Source organism: Macrobrachium nipponense, chromosome 7 (genome assembly GCF_015104395.2).
Source record: "Macrobrachium nipponense isolate FS-2020 chromosome 7, ASM1510439v2, whole genome shotgun sequence".
Lineage (NCBI taxonomy): Eukaryota > Metazoa > Arthropoda > Malacostraca > Decapoda > Palaemonidae > Macrobrachium > Macrobrachium nipponense.
This window is the reverse complement of record NC_061109.1, coordinates 37,479,995-37,497,020: the sequence shown is the minus strand read 5'-3', so window position 1 is coordinate 37,497,020 and position 17,026 is coordinate 37,479,995. Positions and strand designations below refer to the sequence as shown.

Here is a 17,026-nt window from a genome sequence, read left to right as displayed (position 1 = left end):
ATTTTTTCTTGTTTGTTACCCCTCAGTGCAATAATGTAGTATAGTTGCCACAGACACAGTTGCTGGCTAAGGGTCTGTTTAGTTTCCATTTAATTCTGCCTGAATATTGAAAATACTATGATGAAGGTAAAGATTTGTTAGTACTAATGCTCACAAATTGACTATATACATATATTGTGATACACTGTTATGTGATAAAAATCTGCAGTTGTAAAGTAAATTGTATTAATATGCAAAAGATGAAACAAAGGCCTTCAACACCCGAGAAGGAACGCCTTTCAGGTGTTTGAAAGTCGTTTTATCTTTTGCATATTAATACAATTTACTTTATTATTATTGTTATGATTTTTTTTATCACAGTCATCCAATGCAACTGGGTGATTTTTATAGTGTGGGGTTCCAGGTTGCATCCTGCCTCCTTAGGAGTCCATCACTTTTCGTACTGTACTGCATGAGTCCTGGAGCTATTTCAGCTTCTAGTTTTTCCAGGTTCCTTTTTCAGGGACCTTGGGATTGTGCCTAGTGTTCTTATGATTATGGATACAACTTCCACTGGCATATCCCATGCCCTTCTTATTTCTATTTTCAGGTCTTGATACTTATCAATTTTTTCTCTTTTTTTTCTCATCTGCTCTGGTGACCCATGGTATTACGACATCAAAGTGATACTTTCTTCATTTTGTCAATCAATGTCACATCTGGTCTATTGCCACGTGTCACCCTATCTGTTCTGATTCCATAGTCCCAGAGGATCTTTGCCTGATCGTTTTCTATCACTCCTTCAGGTTGGTGCGTGAACCACTTATTAATGCAAGGTAGCTGGTGTTTCTTGCACAGGCTCCGGTGGAGGGCTTTTGCTACTGAATCCTACCTTGTTTTGTACTAGTTCTGTTCAAATGCCGGGCATTCGCTTGCTATGTAGTTTATGGTTATGTTTTCATATTGCACCTCCTGCATATTGGCACGATGTTATTTCCATTCAGTATGTACTTATTGTCTTTGGCCATATCTGGTTCTTAGGGCCTGATCTTGTGCTGCTATTAGCATTCCTTCTGTTTCCTTCTTGAGTTCTCCCCTCTGTAGCCATGTTTCATTGCTGTCCCGTTCTTTAGTCCGTCTCATGTACTGTTCATGCATTAGTTTGTTGTGCCATTCCTCCATTCTGTTTGTCATTCTCCTTTCTGTATATTTCTGGGTCTTCGTCTACTTTTATCAGTCCTTCTTCCCATGCACTCCTTAGCCACTCATCTTCGCTGGTTTTCAGATATTGCCCCAGTGCTCTGCTCTCGACGAAGACGCAGTCCTCCATGCTTGTTATGTATAGCCTGTCCGTATTTGCTCCTGGGTGTAGTGCTTTGTGTATTGTCATGTGTTTCCTAGTTTTGTATATGTGATTTACCCAGTAATTATATAGCTAAGAGTTTCTACTTGATGGCAGCATAAGTTCAAATTTCGTGGGTAGTGCTTTGATGGCTCAGTGTAGGTCTACAGTGCTGTCCCCCTCCGGCAATACTAGGAAAAATCACATCATTCTGTTTTCTGCTGCGCTCAACGGAACATCGACTGCTTACAGCAGCTTGTCCTTATTTTCTGGTTATATCACGGGATTTCAGTAGTGTTACAGCCACTGGAACGCATTCATAGCCTTCGAGCAGGATGAGTCATGTCTTTTGTTTATTTTGTTCAGATTAACATCTAGCCGGATACTTGCAGTCTCCGGGAATAATAATGGCCTTATATATATAGGGATCACTATTCAAGTAGATCAGTTACTTTAAGTATTGCCTTCAGTGACTAATCTTGATGTTACGTCATTACTTTAGAAGGGGACACAATTTTCCGTGTCGAAAATGATGACAATGGTTGCAGGTCCACAATAATATTGCATGTGAAGTATAAAGTCTGTAATAGATAATAAAAGCTGAAGATGAACCTAGTACAATGTTCAAAAACTTTTATTATCTATTAAAGACTTTGTACTTCACATGTGATATTATTGTGGACCTGCAACCATTACTTTAGAATTTGTTTACTGGCCATAAGCTATTAGCAAGACACCGCGTTGGTAACAGTTACCTTTGAACAATCCTTTTACCCTCGTATTGATTACCGGATATAGACTAGTATTCTCAAATCGAAGGTAATGATTACCTGAAAGTAATTCTAAAAGTTATCCCTTCTTTTATCCCAAAACTTTTGGATTTATTTACTTACAGGGATTAGGCTACATATAAGTCGTCCATTAATGATTACCTTTAAAGTAATTCTTGAACGTTGCAGGAATGTTGCATCATTCCATTTGGTGATATTGATTTTGGGATTTTTTTTACCGATCATAGACTAGTCGCAAACCACCGGTAAATATAATTACCTTTAAGGTAATTTGTGAATGTCAAAATACGAATATACGTAATTGTATATTCTCGCAGCATGCGTCTGGTATCAGTTGTACCGTTCAAGTAATAGGCGTATGCTTGTAAAGCTGGTATCACACTAGTCATTTCTTGCTCGCGGTTTTGGCCAGCATCCAGCCGATGCTCATGAGCAAAAGTGTTGTATCGGCACACTAGGAACTCGTGGTTTGGAGGAGCAATAGGAAAAAGTAAACAAAACTGATCAGCTGATATCATCGTGGCACCCAGAAATTGTCGGACTGTTGCAAGATGTGCTGCTGTGATGTGTTTTCTCCGAAACTTACATACATGAGTGCAAGAGTAACAAAAACCGTTTATGGGTTTGGGAGTGGCTCAGGAGAAGAGAAGTCAAAGGTCTGAGAGTACGTCCTATCAGCAGCAGCCATCTTGTTTGTTTACACTACGCAGTCGCTCGCGGTTCATGCTCGCTGCTTCCGGTCCAGTCGGGAAGCCAAAATCTCGAGCTAAAAGCTCCTGGTTTTCCATTTTCAGCAGCAACGGCTCGCTGCTGGAGAAAAAAAGGCATACTAGTGTGAGGCCACCTTAAGTTAATTCTATTGGTGTAGGACCGAGACGAATAGTACCTTCTCTTGATTTCCGGAAACTCAGGACAGCCTTCCGGGCTTTCCAAGAGTTGCCGATTTTTACTTTTATTTTGGTGATGTTTTGGCAACAACACAGAATTGGAATGATCACTGAACAAGGGGGTTTTCTTTTCCTCTTGTTGCGGTTATCATGTAGGTGGTGGAGGGTATCTGTCGTGCACTCAGTGGCTCTACAAGACGAATGGATTCCAAGGTGGAATGTGCTACCAGGCAACTCAGCCTATGAAGTCATGTGAGGAGCAGTGACTGCCTTCTCAGTGAGTGTTTCTGTGCTTGACTGTTCGAATCAGTATCATTTCTCTGCTGTCCAGGTTTAACTGCTAATTCAAATCTCTGGTTGGCTTTGGATTCTCGCTTATGGTTCCTATTGTGAACTCCACATTTGCCATTGCGGGAATCATCGGACAGAGAGGTTTGTCTCTTTAGACTCATTATCATCTTTATGTTTACCCCACAGTACGACTACAACATAAGTCCATAAGTCTGCTTCGTTGCAATTGACCCATAGGCCACTGTGATGATTCAGAATGATTTCTCAGATAAACACAGTGGTTTTTGTCCTCCATGTTTATTTTCTAATTCGTAAAGTGTTCAGTGTTCAATTACTAAACGTTCACCCTGAATTGAAGTGACGTTGGAAGACTTAGCCTGATAGCTCTGCTTCCGGTGTAAAGAGAAGAGTTCCTCCCAGAACCTCTTTCTTTGTATAAACGTGTTGTTTTCTATTTTATGTGGACTTCATGTTTAAAACATCGTTGTGGGGTGTTTTTTTTGCCTACTTTGTAGCAAAGCTAAGGATGTAAGAACTACTTTTACTTCCTTAGTTTTCAGCCATCGATTGCCCTTTACACCCATAGTACTGCCATTGAACATCCGGAGGCGTGAGCCATCTTCGCTTTTATGTTTTATGTAAGTTTAAAGTGTCAAATTTTTTCAGTATCTCTTGAACATTTTAGTGACTGGCATGGCATCGTGGAAGAAAGCATTGGATGTTCTCCTATTATTATCTCTTCACCTTTTCAGCAAGGTGCTGATTTTGGAGAGCCAGGGGGTACAGTGTACCTGGAGAACCCCCTATTCTAAGTGGATAGGTCTTGACTTTATTTCAGTGTAGGTGTCAGTGCTTTTTGGTTGTTTTATTGAGGTGCTATGCCCAGGGCAAAGCTGGGCACCTATCATACCTTGCTAGCCATAGGACCGTCCTCCTCGCTGCAAAGTTTCCCCTAAGTAGGAGGCAACCCTTGGCTCTACTGCCACGCTACTGCAAGTTAAGATGAGCGCCAACCAGAGGTTGCTAGAGGTTCCATTTACGTCAAATGTCGTTAAATCTATAATTTCTTTTCATCATTGGTGAGTTTTGCTATTAACCCATAGCTCGACCCTACTCCATCGGGGATAGATACTCATTTACTGCTGAGTAGATTGAGGAAATTGTGTTAAAGATCCTTTCCCAAGGAATCAACGCTGAGGAGAGCGGTCACCCATCCAACAACTGACCAGCCCCAATGTTGCTTAATCAGATAAGGCAGTCCCTGGTTATCAGCAGGGGTTCGTTCTCAGCAGAGTGCTGATAAGCGAAAACTGCCATTAACCGAAACTCAGTGATTTATGGCGCTGATAAAAAGTTAATGGTGCCATAACTCTTTTATCAGTACCTTATGGCGCCGATAACCGAAACTCAGTAAATTATGGAACCATAAATCGCCGATTTTATGGTGCTAGACAAGCCCCATAAAACTGGATCGCCATTAACCGAGTCCGCCGATAACCGGGGATTGCCTCTATTTCAAATTGTTGGACAATTTTTCTTTCTCGAATGCATTTTAGAGAAATGAGTGGAGAGCAGTACCAAGAGAAAAAAACTACAGTAGCATAGTAAAATAGCATTGTGAAAATAACCGTAGAAGGTAGTAACAGGATGAACTTGTACTATTTCTATATTTATGTTAACACTCTTGATAAATAAAACATGCATAGCAATATTTCAGCATGACACTTCAAAGTATGTAACAAGGTGACCAGTGTAATCTTTCAAACTACTATATAGTACTCATTAAACCTATGAAACAAAAGTATCAAAGCAAGCAAGTCTTCTCTTGCCTTCTCAAATGCCCTTAGTGGATCATCCTTTTGGCTTAAGGTAGACATTGTCTACAGAAGAACCCTTTTCTCCATATTTAGTGGCTTTAAGCTAGATGGAGACAATACAAATATGTTCTTAGGCCTTGGGTTGTTCCATTACCTCCATATATTTGTTTCTCAGTTTTCGGTCGGGTTCCTTGCTTTGGGATAGTACATACTGTATAATGGAGCACACTTTCCTTTTCCTGCATATTTATATATTTGTTGATTACTTTATTTACACGTTCTGTTCCATTTATTGTCAATCAGGGCTACTGATGATATATAACTAATTGTTATGATATGTACATAACTACTGTACTGTGCGCTTTGATTTTACATCATTTTTTCCTTAACCATTTGGGTTATTTTATATATTGACTTGATATAATAATAATAATAATAATAAGAATAATAAAAAGAATTAATAAGACATGTAATAATAATAAATAATAATAATAATAATAATAATAATAATAATAATATAATAATAATAAATAATGCCTTTACTGTATAGTTATCATTGCTATACCCTTTTCCTTCATTCCCATTTCTTGTCTTTACAGCTTTGGTGATGACTCTGTGTTGTGCATTAGAACCTGAATCAACTCCAAGTTTTGTAGTAGATCACCCATTTTTGTTCTTCATTCATGATCTTCATTCTGGATTCGTTCACTTCACTGGGCGACTGAATACCCCATAACTTGTGATTATATAATATAGTCTCATGAATCATATTAAAGAGCATTTTTTTTTAGCACAAGAAAGGAGTATATTTGCTTAAGATAAATGTGCACAGTATAACTTAGTGAGTTACCCAGTCACAAGGCAGTGTAGATTATGAAAAGTATATATGTATTTACGGAAACACTTATATTCTTATATTCCATACACATTACACGCAGTACTTGTATTTTTATAATCGAAATATTAATGTAAGCAGAGTGCATGGGGAGCATTAGAAGGGAAACATAATGATTAGTTTACACAGTACCAGATTTTAAGGTTAATCTTACCATACTTGTTACAAAGTAGGATTTCATGTTCAGTTTTTTTCACTCGCCCTTATTCCATAGATATATGTATCTGGTGATATTCAAATGTGATTTTTCAGTAAAATTTAAAAGATAGTAAATGTTAAAGGTATATTAAAAAGACTTTAGGAAGCTAAACCTTTATTTAAACACTTGTAACTTGGTCTTTTCAATCACCTGAGTAAATGCTTCTGATATGGTTTTGGTTTTTCTTGCTTTATTGATTACAACACGAGGTACAACTATATATATAAAAAAAGTGCTTGATTTGGGACTGGATGAAATGCTGAAAATAAAAGTGACATGTTTATGAAGTATGGGATATGTAAATGGTACTTTGCACTGCATAGCCAGTAGGGGTGGATTAATTACCACCTACATTTTGTGCTGCCATTTACGTCGTGCAAGGATAATTTATGATACTGCATACTTGTGGAGCAAACAAAAGGCCATGCATTTGCACAAGTATATGCAGAAAAGTATGCCAGCATGTAAGAAAAAGGAGGAAGTTTAAATAAGCATATATGTATATAAAATACATACATTCAGTATTGTATATTGAATAGCAATAAGCTGAGTTGAATATTTATAGATTATGAAAAATATAGTATAACAATAAATTAAACTGGAGATATGTATTTGCATTTTGCAACAACAGAACTGTGGAAGGCCAAAGTACGGAGGCTTTGGTAGTCGGAGATCCCAGTAGCAGGTTGACATTCAAGTAGAATGTAATGATAGGCATTGAATTATTTATTGATTCGATTTCTAAAACATTAGCTGGTTCAAGAGGCATTTCCTCTTGTCAGAAACCTTTCTGTGCATTGGCAGTACTACTCTACCCAGCTGTCAAACATCTTCAAGTTCAGTATGCGCATATCATGAATATTGGGCATAATTTGTGACACCTTCAGTGGTTTAGCTAGGACTGAGCCTGCGATAAACATGAAGGTCCTTGCCATGATCGGCTAGGGCAAGGTCATTTAACCTAATTTCAAAGGACCACTACTTAACTCTTATCATAACCAAGAGGATGCAAGACTGGCCTAATGAGGGTTATCATTAACAGCAACAATTTCAAATGTTCATACTTCCAATGAGTTTATGCAGTACAGTTGTCTCTCAACTTATGGAGATTTGAAAACTTGTAACTAGTTCTTATATAAATACAAACTGTCTTATTTCATGTGTCTTAATTTACTAGATGTTCAAGTAGACTATATGACAAGCCCATAACTTATAGTGTCATTCCCCCCCATCCTCCCCCCACCACACCACATTATTCCACAGACAGTCCTCTAAAAGGGATGAGTGTATACATGCACAGAGGGGCCAGTAAGTCTCACCCTAAAATTCAGTTTATTCCCTCATGTGCCTGTATGCATGCTCACATGAATTTTTATGAATTATTGGTTTTTCCTTCATTTCATGTTAAGCCAACTTTCCTTCTTGGAAGTAAAGTTTGGGTACTGAATGTGAATGAAAGAGAGGCCAAAGTTGTCAAATCCAATTGTTTTTGGGATATTTGACCTGATTAGTTTGCTCTAATTTTTATTAAAAGCACTGCCCTCCTTGGCTGGTAGCACTGGAGAAATATAGATAGAGATATCCTTAACAGGATATTGTCAAATTGATTTGTTTAGTATTTTAAGCGTATTTTTTAGAATACATGATAGAACTAATTTTTTCATGCAAACCCATAACTTATATTTGATTGTCCTCATCCTTGCCCTACTTTCCAGTTGTCAGAGGCTTACAAAAAAAACAAACAAACTAAGAATAACCCGCATTGTCAGCTGATAACTTTAAGGCCTGCTGCACTTGTGCACTGCTTACATGTCAAAGATTGTAATTCTTCTTCCTCTGGTTTACAATAACAAAAATTGATAATGCTAAAAGTGACCACTGAGAAATCCCATTAACTGTGGCAATAAAGTACAATCCCAAATTCTAAATAACACAAGCAACCCCCAGAATGAACAAGAGTAATGGGAGTTCTTAGATATTAATGAACACAGCAAAAATGGTAGTACTTACAATAACATTAGTGACAAGTTATACCACCAGCCAAAGACAAAACAACTGAAAAAAAAACTGAGACCTCATAAGTCATTACCAGACACTGTCATTGAAGAATAAGCACTGAATGAAATAATGAATGGATGAAAATGAAGGACCTGACTCAGAAAAGACAAATACAATACTGTATACCAGATCAAGATAGAGCAGCTCAGAGTGCTTTATCGGAATACAACGGAGGATGAACGGGTGGTCTGGTCATGTGCAGAGGGGTCTATGTCTTTCAGGGGATCGCTTGTGACATCATCTATTAATCCAATACATATACAGTAATAAGTTTAGCCCCACACCTTTCCAACAGCAGCTATATGGTCATTTTCCAGATAGTACTTTTTCCTTTGGTTTTTTCAACATACCATAATTGTAGAAACTGATGAAGGAATAACAGTTTTGGTTTTGAACTGTAAGGATGCTACCCTTGCTCCTAGCTACTCATTTGTCATATTGGTTTGAGGCTTTAGTACAATATACAAAGGGCCCCTAGTGCATACATACTTCTCTATCAGAATCATAAAACATCTTGGAAGATGCAAATATCCTTGTCATGTTCAGAAAAGTAAGGGAAAAGGTATGAGAGAGAAATGATAATGGTATGCAAATATGAGGTGGTGGGAGTTTTTGCCAAGACAGGACTTGAGTAACTGATTGTCAGATGTCCAGCATGATTACTCCACGGGATAATAGTGTCCAGCAACACACGCACATTGAATAAGGAGAACTTATGGGCACAAATGATTCAATACCTGAGGACCAGAGTCTTAAAGTTGGTAGGATCTTTTCCTTCAGACTGCATGTTAACAGGCTCTCAACTCTGATAACCAATATAAGAAGGACCTGGTCAAGAACAACCTTTTGAGACAAGACATAACATCAAGATAATGACACCATTTGATGGCACTTTCAGCAGTGTGTGAAGTATACAGTAACTGATATCAGACATAACACAATATGGTATGACCTAGTTGCAGTTTTTGATCCTCAGACATAAAATGTTGACTAACCATGAAGAAAATCTAAGAAATAGAGGAGGCATTTGAAAAATATTCCTGAGAGTTGAGTCTAGTAGGTGAATATAATCATTGCTATACTGGTCTTGACCTTAGGAAGTCCTACATTGGATGTAATTGTTAGCTCCAATACCTCCCTTGTGGAACAGCCTCAGATTTGCTCTATCTTTTATCTAATTGTCAAAGCACAATATCTCATTGTAAAGTCCTGCGCCTATTTTTCCTCTTAAAATTATGTACTGGTTCGGCCCATGTAAAAGAAAAATTACACTTACTATTTCCACTTACCATCTTCTTCCTTTAACTTTTAATATTAGTACTAAATTATTCAAATGCCCTGTTCTCTAACCTACTTCTCCATCTTATCAGTGACCTTTTCCAGTCTACCTCTTCAGTTATGTTAGATTTGCTAGGACTCTGCCTCCATATTCTTCTTTTCTTTCTTTGTACCCATATCATATTACTGTATCAGTCTGATATGTGCAGTATAGTATTTCCAAATGAATGTTGTATAGCTGAAAGTCAGTGCTTATTTCACTTTTCCTCTGTTATCCAGTTCTTTACTCATTCTCATGAATAATGTATTGAACCTTTCCTTTTTATCAACACTATCTGTTCAAAGTACTTCAAACTCGTCGTGGAGAGATCATGTACTTCAAATTGCCAACTCTACCTTTTTGATATTGAGTGTTTTGTTTAAATTTAATTCCCTTCCTTCATCATCATTTTGAAAGGTTTGTGTTAGGTTTATTTGCCATTGCTTTCAGTATAACTGATGGTTTGGGCTCTCTTCATATTTCTCTCACTCTCTGATAGAAATTAAAGGCTGTTTGCCTAATCAATGACAGACCTAATCATTGTTATCTGCTTTCTCTTTGGAGAAGGTGAGCTACCCTGTGTTTTAATGACAGGTATTAATATAGCTACAATTCCATTGAGCTCAATGAAATCCCCCTTCTCTCAGGTTTTCATATAACACCTGTCAAACCACATATGATAGTTTTGGCGAAATCCATAATCAGCAGATTGCAGTTCAGTGTGATCTTGATGCATACCTCATTCTTCTATTTTCCCCAGTTTATGCTTTGTTTGGAGTTGAACCTTCATTCTCTTCACTTCTCTGAATTGTTGTTGTTTACTTCAAGATTAGGAAAGATGAGGTCATTGAACAGTACCTTGTAGAATGCACAGTATTAATACTGTAGCTTTTAAGAATTTTATCAACAACTTTAATCTCTCCTAAGTAAGGCCTCACTTCACAGGACTTGATCCCTTAGCTAGACTCATAATTTGTGCAGGAGAACATGTCATTACCTGTGACTGACTTAGCAATTTCTGCTTGGTAGGGTAGCTCAGCTATTACTTCTATAACTAAAACTATTGCTATTTATCCAGAAAATTTTTGTTGATTTTACTTCACTTCCTGACATTAGATTGAAAAGTACAAAACAATTTTAAGATTTATGCATATCAGGAAACAATTGTTTACTTTTATAAGTGTCATCTGTTTACTAATGATCTATGAAAACTATTGCTTGTAGTATAGTCTGTTGCTTATCATACAAGGAATTCCCATTTTCCCATTAAGGAGAACTGCTTGGTCGTGCTTAGCTGTATTCCTGATTCATACAAACTGATCATTATCTTTAGAAGATTTTTGTTCAGCTTAAGTGAAAAAGCAAAAATGTATACCTGTAGAATGTGTGCAGTTGTGGGAAGTGAAAGTTGGAATATTGAATGGCGTATTGAACCTCACTAGTTTTATTTGACATTTAATTTCATTGGTTTATTTTTTAAAGCAAAAACTGTCAGGCAGTGCTTCTGAGCTATATTTAAGGAAGAAATTATCTGTCAGATATTTCTAGACTTGAATTTCCTCTTTTACAGCAATGTTGGTTTCCAATTCAGCCTTCATACCAGTGTCACCATTCGTAGCTGATCATCCATTTGTACTATTTTTGAAAAATCGTCGTTCAGGTCTATTTCTGTTTGCTGGGAGACTTAATAAACCATAACTGAAAGTAAAGGTAAAACCAGTTGCCTGTTTAAAACTTATCAACGTAACCCTTTCTGTGCGTGAAGTCTTTTATCACTATTACTGTATATGGTACAGTGGTTAGTTGAATGTAGAACGTAGCAGTCAGACCTGAATGTTACTGTTTTGTCAGTAAATATAACTGTAAATAAAGAACTGCCCTTTACTATAAGTCTGTTTCATGTTTGCTACTTTTAAGATTAAGCTAGCTTTGTACTAGCACAGGCCCTTGCTTGTGCCAGCATAAGGCCAACTAATGCTCTGCATTTCACCATACCCTGACAGATGCTCATACTACTATGTAGATTCACATCAGCCATGCATTTGATGTCTAGGCCCGTCCCTTACGACTTTCCTGATTGGCTGTTGATAAGCCAGTCACAGGGCTGGAAACTCAGTCTCTCTTGAGAGTTCACATATGCAGGATATATGTTTCCCCTCTCCTGAGGAATACTTTTGAAAGATGTATCCCTCAGCAGAAGTGGAACATACATCCTGCCTATGTGAACTCTTGAGAGAGACTGAGAGTTTCCAGCCCTGTGATTGGCTTATCAACAGCCAATCAGGAGCGTCGTAAGGGACGGGCCTAGACATCAGATGCACGGTTGATGTGAATCCACTATAGTACTATATAATTTGTACGATACTATAAAGTTAGTTATGTGAATGCCTGAAAATTTCAGTTGTAAGCAGCATTGGTTCAAAAGGTTAATTGTGAATTTCAACACTCAGAGGCTCATGTGATGGATTGGTAAATCATTCGAACACTTGAGAGCGACTGTAAATTTTTTTTGTACACAACTACTTTATGAGGAATTATATAGTGTTTGGGGTGGAGATGGGCAAATGAAAATCTTATTTAATTCTAATTATCCAAGAACTGGGAAATGCACCAAAAACAGCATTTGGTGCTGTTTGCAAAGTTTACTCCTAGATTTTGAATCATGGTAAGGAAATCATCAGTCACAAATTTGTCCCTTTTAATATGGTTTATAAATGAGTAAGTTAAGACCTTTTACATTTCTATATATGTTGTAATTTATTCTTTATCATCTTCATCGCTTATTTCAGAAGCCCTCCTATTGTCCTTCATTTGGTGCGTATGGGTAATCCCTATTTATTTGTCAGAGTTTTAGAATTGTCTCAATTTTTTAGATAGGTATGTCTGATTTCTTCTGGAATGTCTTTTTAAGTTGTACATATTTTTAGCTCTTGGGGTAACTTATTAAATAGTCTTATGCTGTGTATTAACAGGTCCAGTTGTACCCTGAAATCTCTCAGGCAGCAACAAATTGTGACCAATCAAAGGACAGTTTGCAGTTGGCTCTTTTGATGTGTTTTTGTCTTTTCCTATACGTATGTACTTATGGTTTTTTGTTTTGTTGCAATGCAGGTACAAACGCAATTCCTTTTCAATTTTTGCCAAAATAGTCAGCCAATTTAACTCGGTTAAGATGAATTTGAGCTGGTGTTTTGGTGGTTAGATGTTGCTTGCGTCAACATATTTTTGAATTAATTATTTCTTGTAATAACTGGGAAGTTGTTCGTGGAAGTGGAGAAGGTAAACCATAAAATTTACCACAGGCGTAAAAGGACTCTCTACCAGTTTTGGAATGTTTATCAACGTTTCATCTCAAAGTACGTTACTCAAGTAACGACAATCATCTTTATGATCATATTCAGAAGGATGCACTACTCCTAAAGCTTAAAATTTACATATGTATTCTAAGTAGTGTCGATTCAGCAATGGAGGCAAACAATAGGGAATGCAGGATAGAAATGCAAAAGACAAGAGTGGCGGTAACTCTCACATCTAGCTCTATATTCTACAAGAAAAATTTATCAAAACACTTCATAAGGATGAATGAAGACTTAGGGAATCTAAATACTATGTATGTTGTTTTAATAGAAAATGACATTAGAAATGAAAAAAATTACTGCCAAGTATATGAATGTAAAATGTAGCAAATAAACCTAGAGCAGATCATCTGATGAAGAAAATCAAGTGTTAGCTGATAGTAACAAATGCTGTTGTTAGAACATAAATAAGAAAATACCCTGAGTCTTCTCAAACAAGCATATCCCCCATTAGAGAATGTATCCTAACTACATCACAAATTTCAGTACTGCTAAAGTGAACTATAGCAACTCCAAGAGAGAGATAAACTCAGGTCTTAAGAGGAGGGCGCTCCTAGTGAAATAAGAAGTCTGCATTTATGAGTGAAGAAATTGATTTAAAATATTTTTTATTCAGGCAATGTACAATCCTTATGCTACAGTATTTTCTTGGAAGATTGGAGGCCAAGAAAAATTATAAGTACAGAATTTTATGCAGAGAAGGTTTAAGGAATGGGAAACACTCAAAATGGCTTCTACTGTAGGTGCCAGTAAGGTGTTGAATAGCGTACCATAGTAGCTGATAGCTCAGACAAGGTTTGGTCATGGCAGGCCTGTACCGAGGTGGGGCGGGCTGTCGAACGACCAGCCTCCCCCCCCATCTTGAAGTCCATATTTTGTGACTATCCTTTTCATTGAACTGTACTTGCAAAGTAATGAATAATTATTGTTTTTTGTAGTCAAAGTATATAACCTAACAACAAATAAAGTTATTTATTATATTATTGTTAACATAATAAATGGATCAATCAATAAAATTGAAGAAATAATCTCGAATTTCAGTGCAAACTTTCAACATTATAATTACAATTCTGTCAACCAAAGCCAGTACTTTGAATAACATCTAATTAGGTAGAAGGGCATAGACCGCATAGGTACCCAATTTTTCTTCATAATATAACTAAAATAACATATTCAAGTATTCCATTTTGTATATACTACCTGTATATGCAATGACATTTGTAGAAGAAAAGGTCCAGTTTTGGAAAAACGACCCCCTCCCCCTCAAAAAAAAAAAAAAAAAAAAAAAAAAAAAAAAAAAACTGGGTACTGCATGGGACTTCTAAATAGAAACTTTTATGTATAATATTTTCAAATTCAGAAACTATTGAAGCAGAAAGTTTCATGAAGAAATTTATCATAAAATTTCCTCCCAATCTTTTATACACATAACAGTCATACCTCATTGTGATGGTTAATTGTTTTTTTTTATATTTACAGCTGTTGTTATAAGGGCACGATGCATGGTGATGAATGAGATATTTAATGCCAACCATCCATTTGCCTTCTTCATGAGAGATGAAGCCACAGGATTTGTCTTGTTTGCTGGACGACTAACAGAAATGGGTCAGAATATTCAAAAAGATGAACTCTAGTGTCCATTTGAGTTCAAAGATGTTAGAGGGAAAGGAAAGTGTTGTAACTAGAAATCTGGCATCATGATGTAGCATACACAGTTTCTTGTTTTAGTTTGTAAAAGAAATAAAAAAATGGAAAAACATTTTTCCATTTAGTCATAATGTAAACTGCGCATAAGTAGTACAATTTTGTTATGTGATTACTTGGCAATTGGGTAAAAGTTTGAAATATAAATGCATTGTATTTGAATATTTTATTACTTGTTTAGAAAGCTGAAAAACTAATAAAATTGTTATCTGTGTTTATAAATATAACACAAATTTAACTCTGGAACATGATTAAGACTGCGTTTTGAACTAACCCTTTTACTCCTTGAAATTGAAGGTCCTTCCTTTCCTGTGACTTGACACTCCATCTATGCAGTACCTACTTGTGCTATGTCACCTCCATTCTCCAAACAATTTGATGCACTCATTTCCCACCAATCGATTACCCCCCGTTATTTTTAAAAAAATATAAACTAACCAGGCCCGTACCCAGAATTTTTTATGGTTGGGGGGTCGTGTTCCCCAAAAATTGGTCTTTTCTTCTATAAATGTCATTGGATATACGTATAGGTATATACAAGATGAAATATTTGAAAATTTGGGTATGTGGTCTACGGACTTCTACCCTTTTAGGTGTTGTTCAACATTGGTTAATATAAAATATGGAATTCCGGATTTTTTTAGGGGGGCTGGGGTGTCGTTCGACCCGCTCCCCAATACAGGCCTGCTAACCCATAGCACTAATTCTACTTTATACCATGGAGACCTAGCAAACTTTTATCGCTGACTGACTGTTACAGCAAATCAGTCTGTATTAGTAAGTACAATACACTGACAAATAATTTTTTCCTTCATGAAGATTTTAAATGACTCTCAACAACTTATCAGTTATACTGTAGCCTACACCGTGCAGCATGGAAGACACAAGAAGAGTTAGCAAGGCTGCAGTAAACAAAAATTACTTCAAAAGTAGAGAGAGCAAAGATTTATGATTGGTACTTGATAGCTGCCCTGAGCTGAAGGAACATGAAGGAGATTTTGAGAATGTGTTCCAGTCATTGGTTCCAATATACTAACTTCGGATTCAAGGCCAGCGAGCATGCAGCGAAAAGGTTTCATTGCAATTGTTGAAGTGGTGGAGAGATATTGCTGAAAGTGCCATGTACGTTAGAGCTATGTTGATAGAAGGGGCCTCTTTTTCACGTTATCAGACTCGACTTTTTTTTTCCAAGGATCACTTCTTTGCTCAGTATCGCTAAAACTTACATTTCCCCATCACTTAAGGGGCCCATACACTGAACAACTGTCTGTATCGTTCGTAAACACTGTACAAGCTTGTCTGAATGCAAAATTGGGCGGAGTTTCGTATCTGAACGACCTCAGCAGGAATCTGTCAAGACCAGGTTGCTGGCTTGCGTCTTAAGTCTGCCATACACAGGTCGTTCAATGTACAGTATGGGTTTGTCTGCCGATATAACGCTATCACGCACGTCTCTTCTAGAGATGCAGTCATGTCTTCCCGAGACAAAATCTTTGTTCAGACTGAAATCGGTGCGGAGATCGTTCATATTGTCTGAATAGTGTGTGTGTGTGTGTCGATTACGGTAATCGTTCAGACAGTCGTTCATAAAATCGTTCAGTCAATAGTACGATATATCCGTTTTAAGAATAAGACCAGTCCATCACCTGTCCCACCATAAGCTACCTATATTACAAGGGACAGAAGAAGAATGGAGAGTTAGGGAAATTCGAACACCAAAACTGGTCTCTATGTCCTTGATAAACAGGATTAGAATTGGAAGAAATAATACTGTATCACAGCATGGAACATCAGGTGTGAAAAGGTTGGTGAGAGGTGGTAGAAGATTGGGAGTGGACACCTTTTAAATACTGCCGGGAAGAAAGTGTGATGGGTGAAAGTAGAAAATATGAAATTGATGTAGATTAAGAAAACTATCTAGACAACAAAAGCTTAAAAAGCAAACGAAAGCTAAGATTGCAGAAAATATGTCGATATGGCAAAGAAATAGATGGCAGAGTGGGGATTCACTTACGCTAAGGGTCGAGAAATCCTGGCAATTAATGAAATAAAATTGGACCAAAAATAACTGTGGGAGCTGAGTTAACCTATTGTATAGACATTGAGCATTTTAACTGCAGAGGACTTCAAGAGGTGAACATTCAGAGCAAAGTGGATGAACCAGAAACCCAACAAACAAAAATATAGAAGAGATTCTTAATAGAGACAATGAAAATTAATAAAATATATCCGAGGAAGATGTCTGATTGTTGTCATTCATTTACAGAAAACCCCATAGGGGGTTAATGCCGTCAGTGTACCTCATGCGGTACACTGTTGGCCAAGGCCTAGACCTTGCTGTAGGCACTGCAAAAGGTTGTTTGCAGCGTCCCTTCGGCCCTTAGCCGCA

The 17,026-nt window shown here is 37.1% G+C and overlaps 1 protein-coding gene across 10 annotated transcripts in view; it reads left to right on the top strand.

Annotated features, from left to right (window-relative positions):
* LOC135217042 (leukocyte elastase inhibitor A-like) overlaps positions 1 to 14,892 on the top strand; it is a 125,771-nt gene extending 110,879 nt beyond the window's left edge. For 4 of the 10 annotated variants that reach the window (XM_064252648.1, XM_064252636.1, XM_064252646.1 and 1 more), the window contains exon 8: positions 14,413 to 14,892. In XM_064252648.1, the coding sequence (XP_064108718.1) occupies positions 14,413 to 14,567 (155 nt within the window). In that variant the 3' untranslated portion in view covers positions 14,568 to 14,892. Of the gene's footprint in view, positions 1 to 663; positions 750 to 5,706; positions 6,374 to 11,147; positions 11,288 to 14,412 lie in introns of those variants that run through there. The other 6 variants (XM_064252644.1, XM_064252638.1, XM_064252639.1 and 3 more) reach the window with 6 other exon arrangements.
* Positions 14,893 to 17,026: the final 2,134 nt, after the last annotated feature.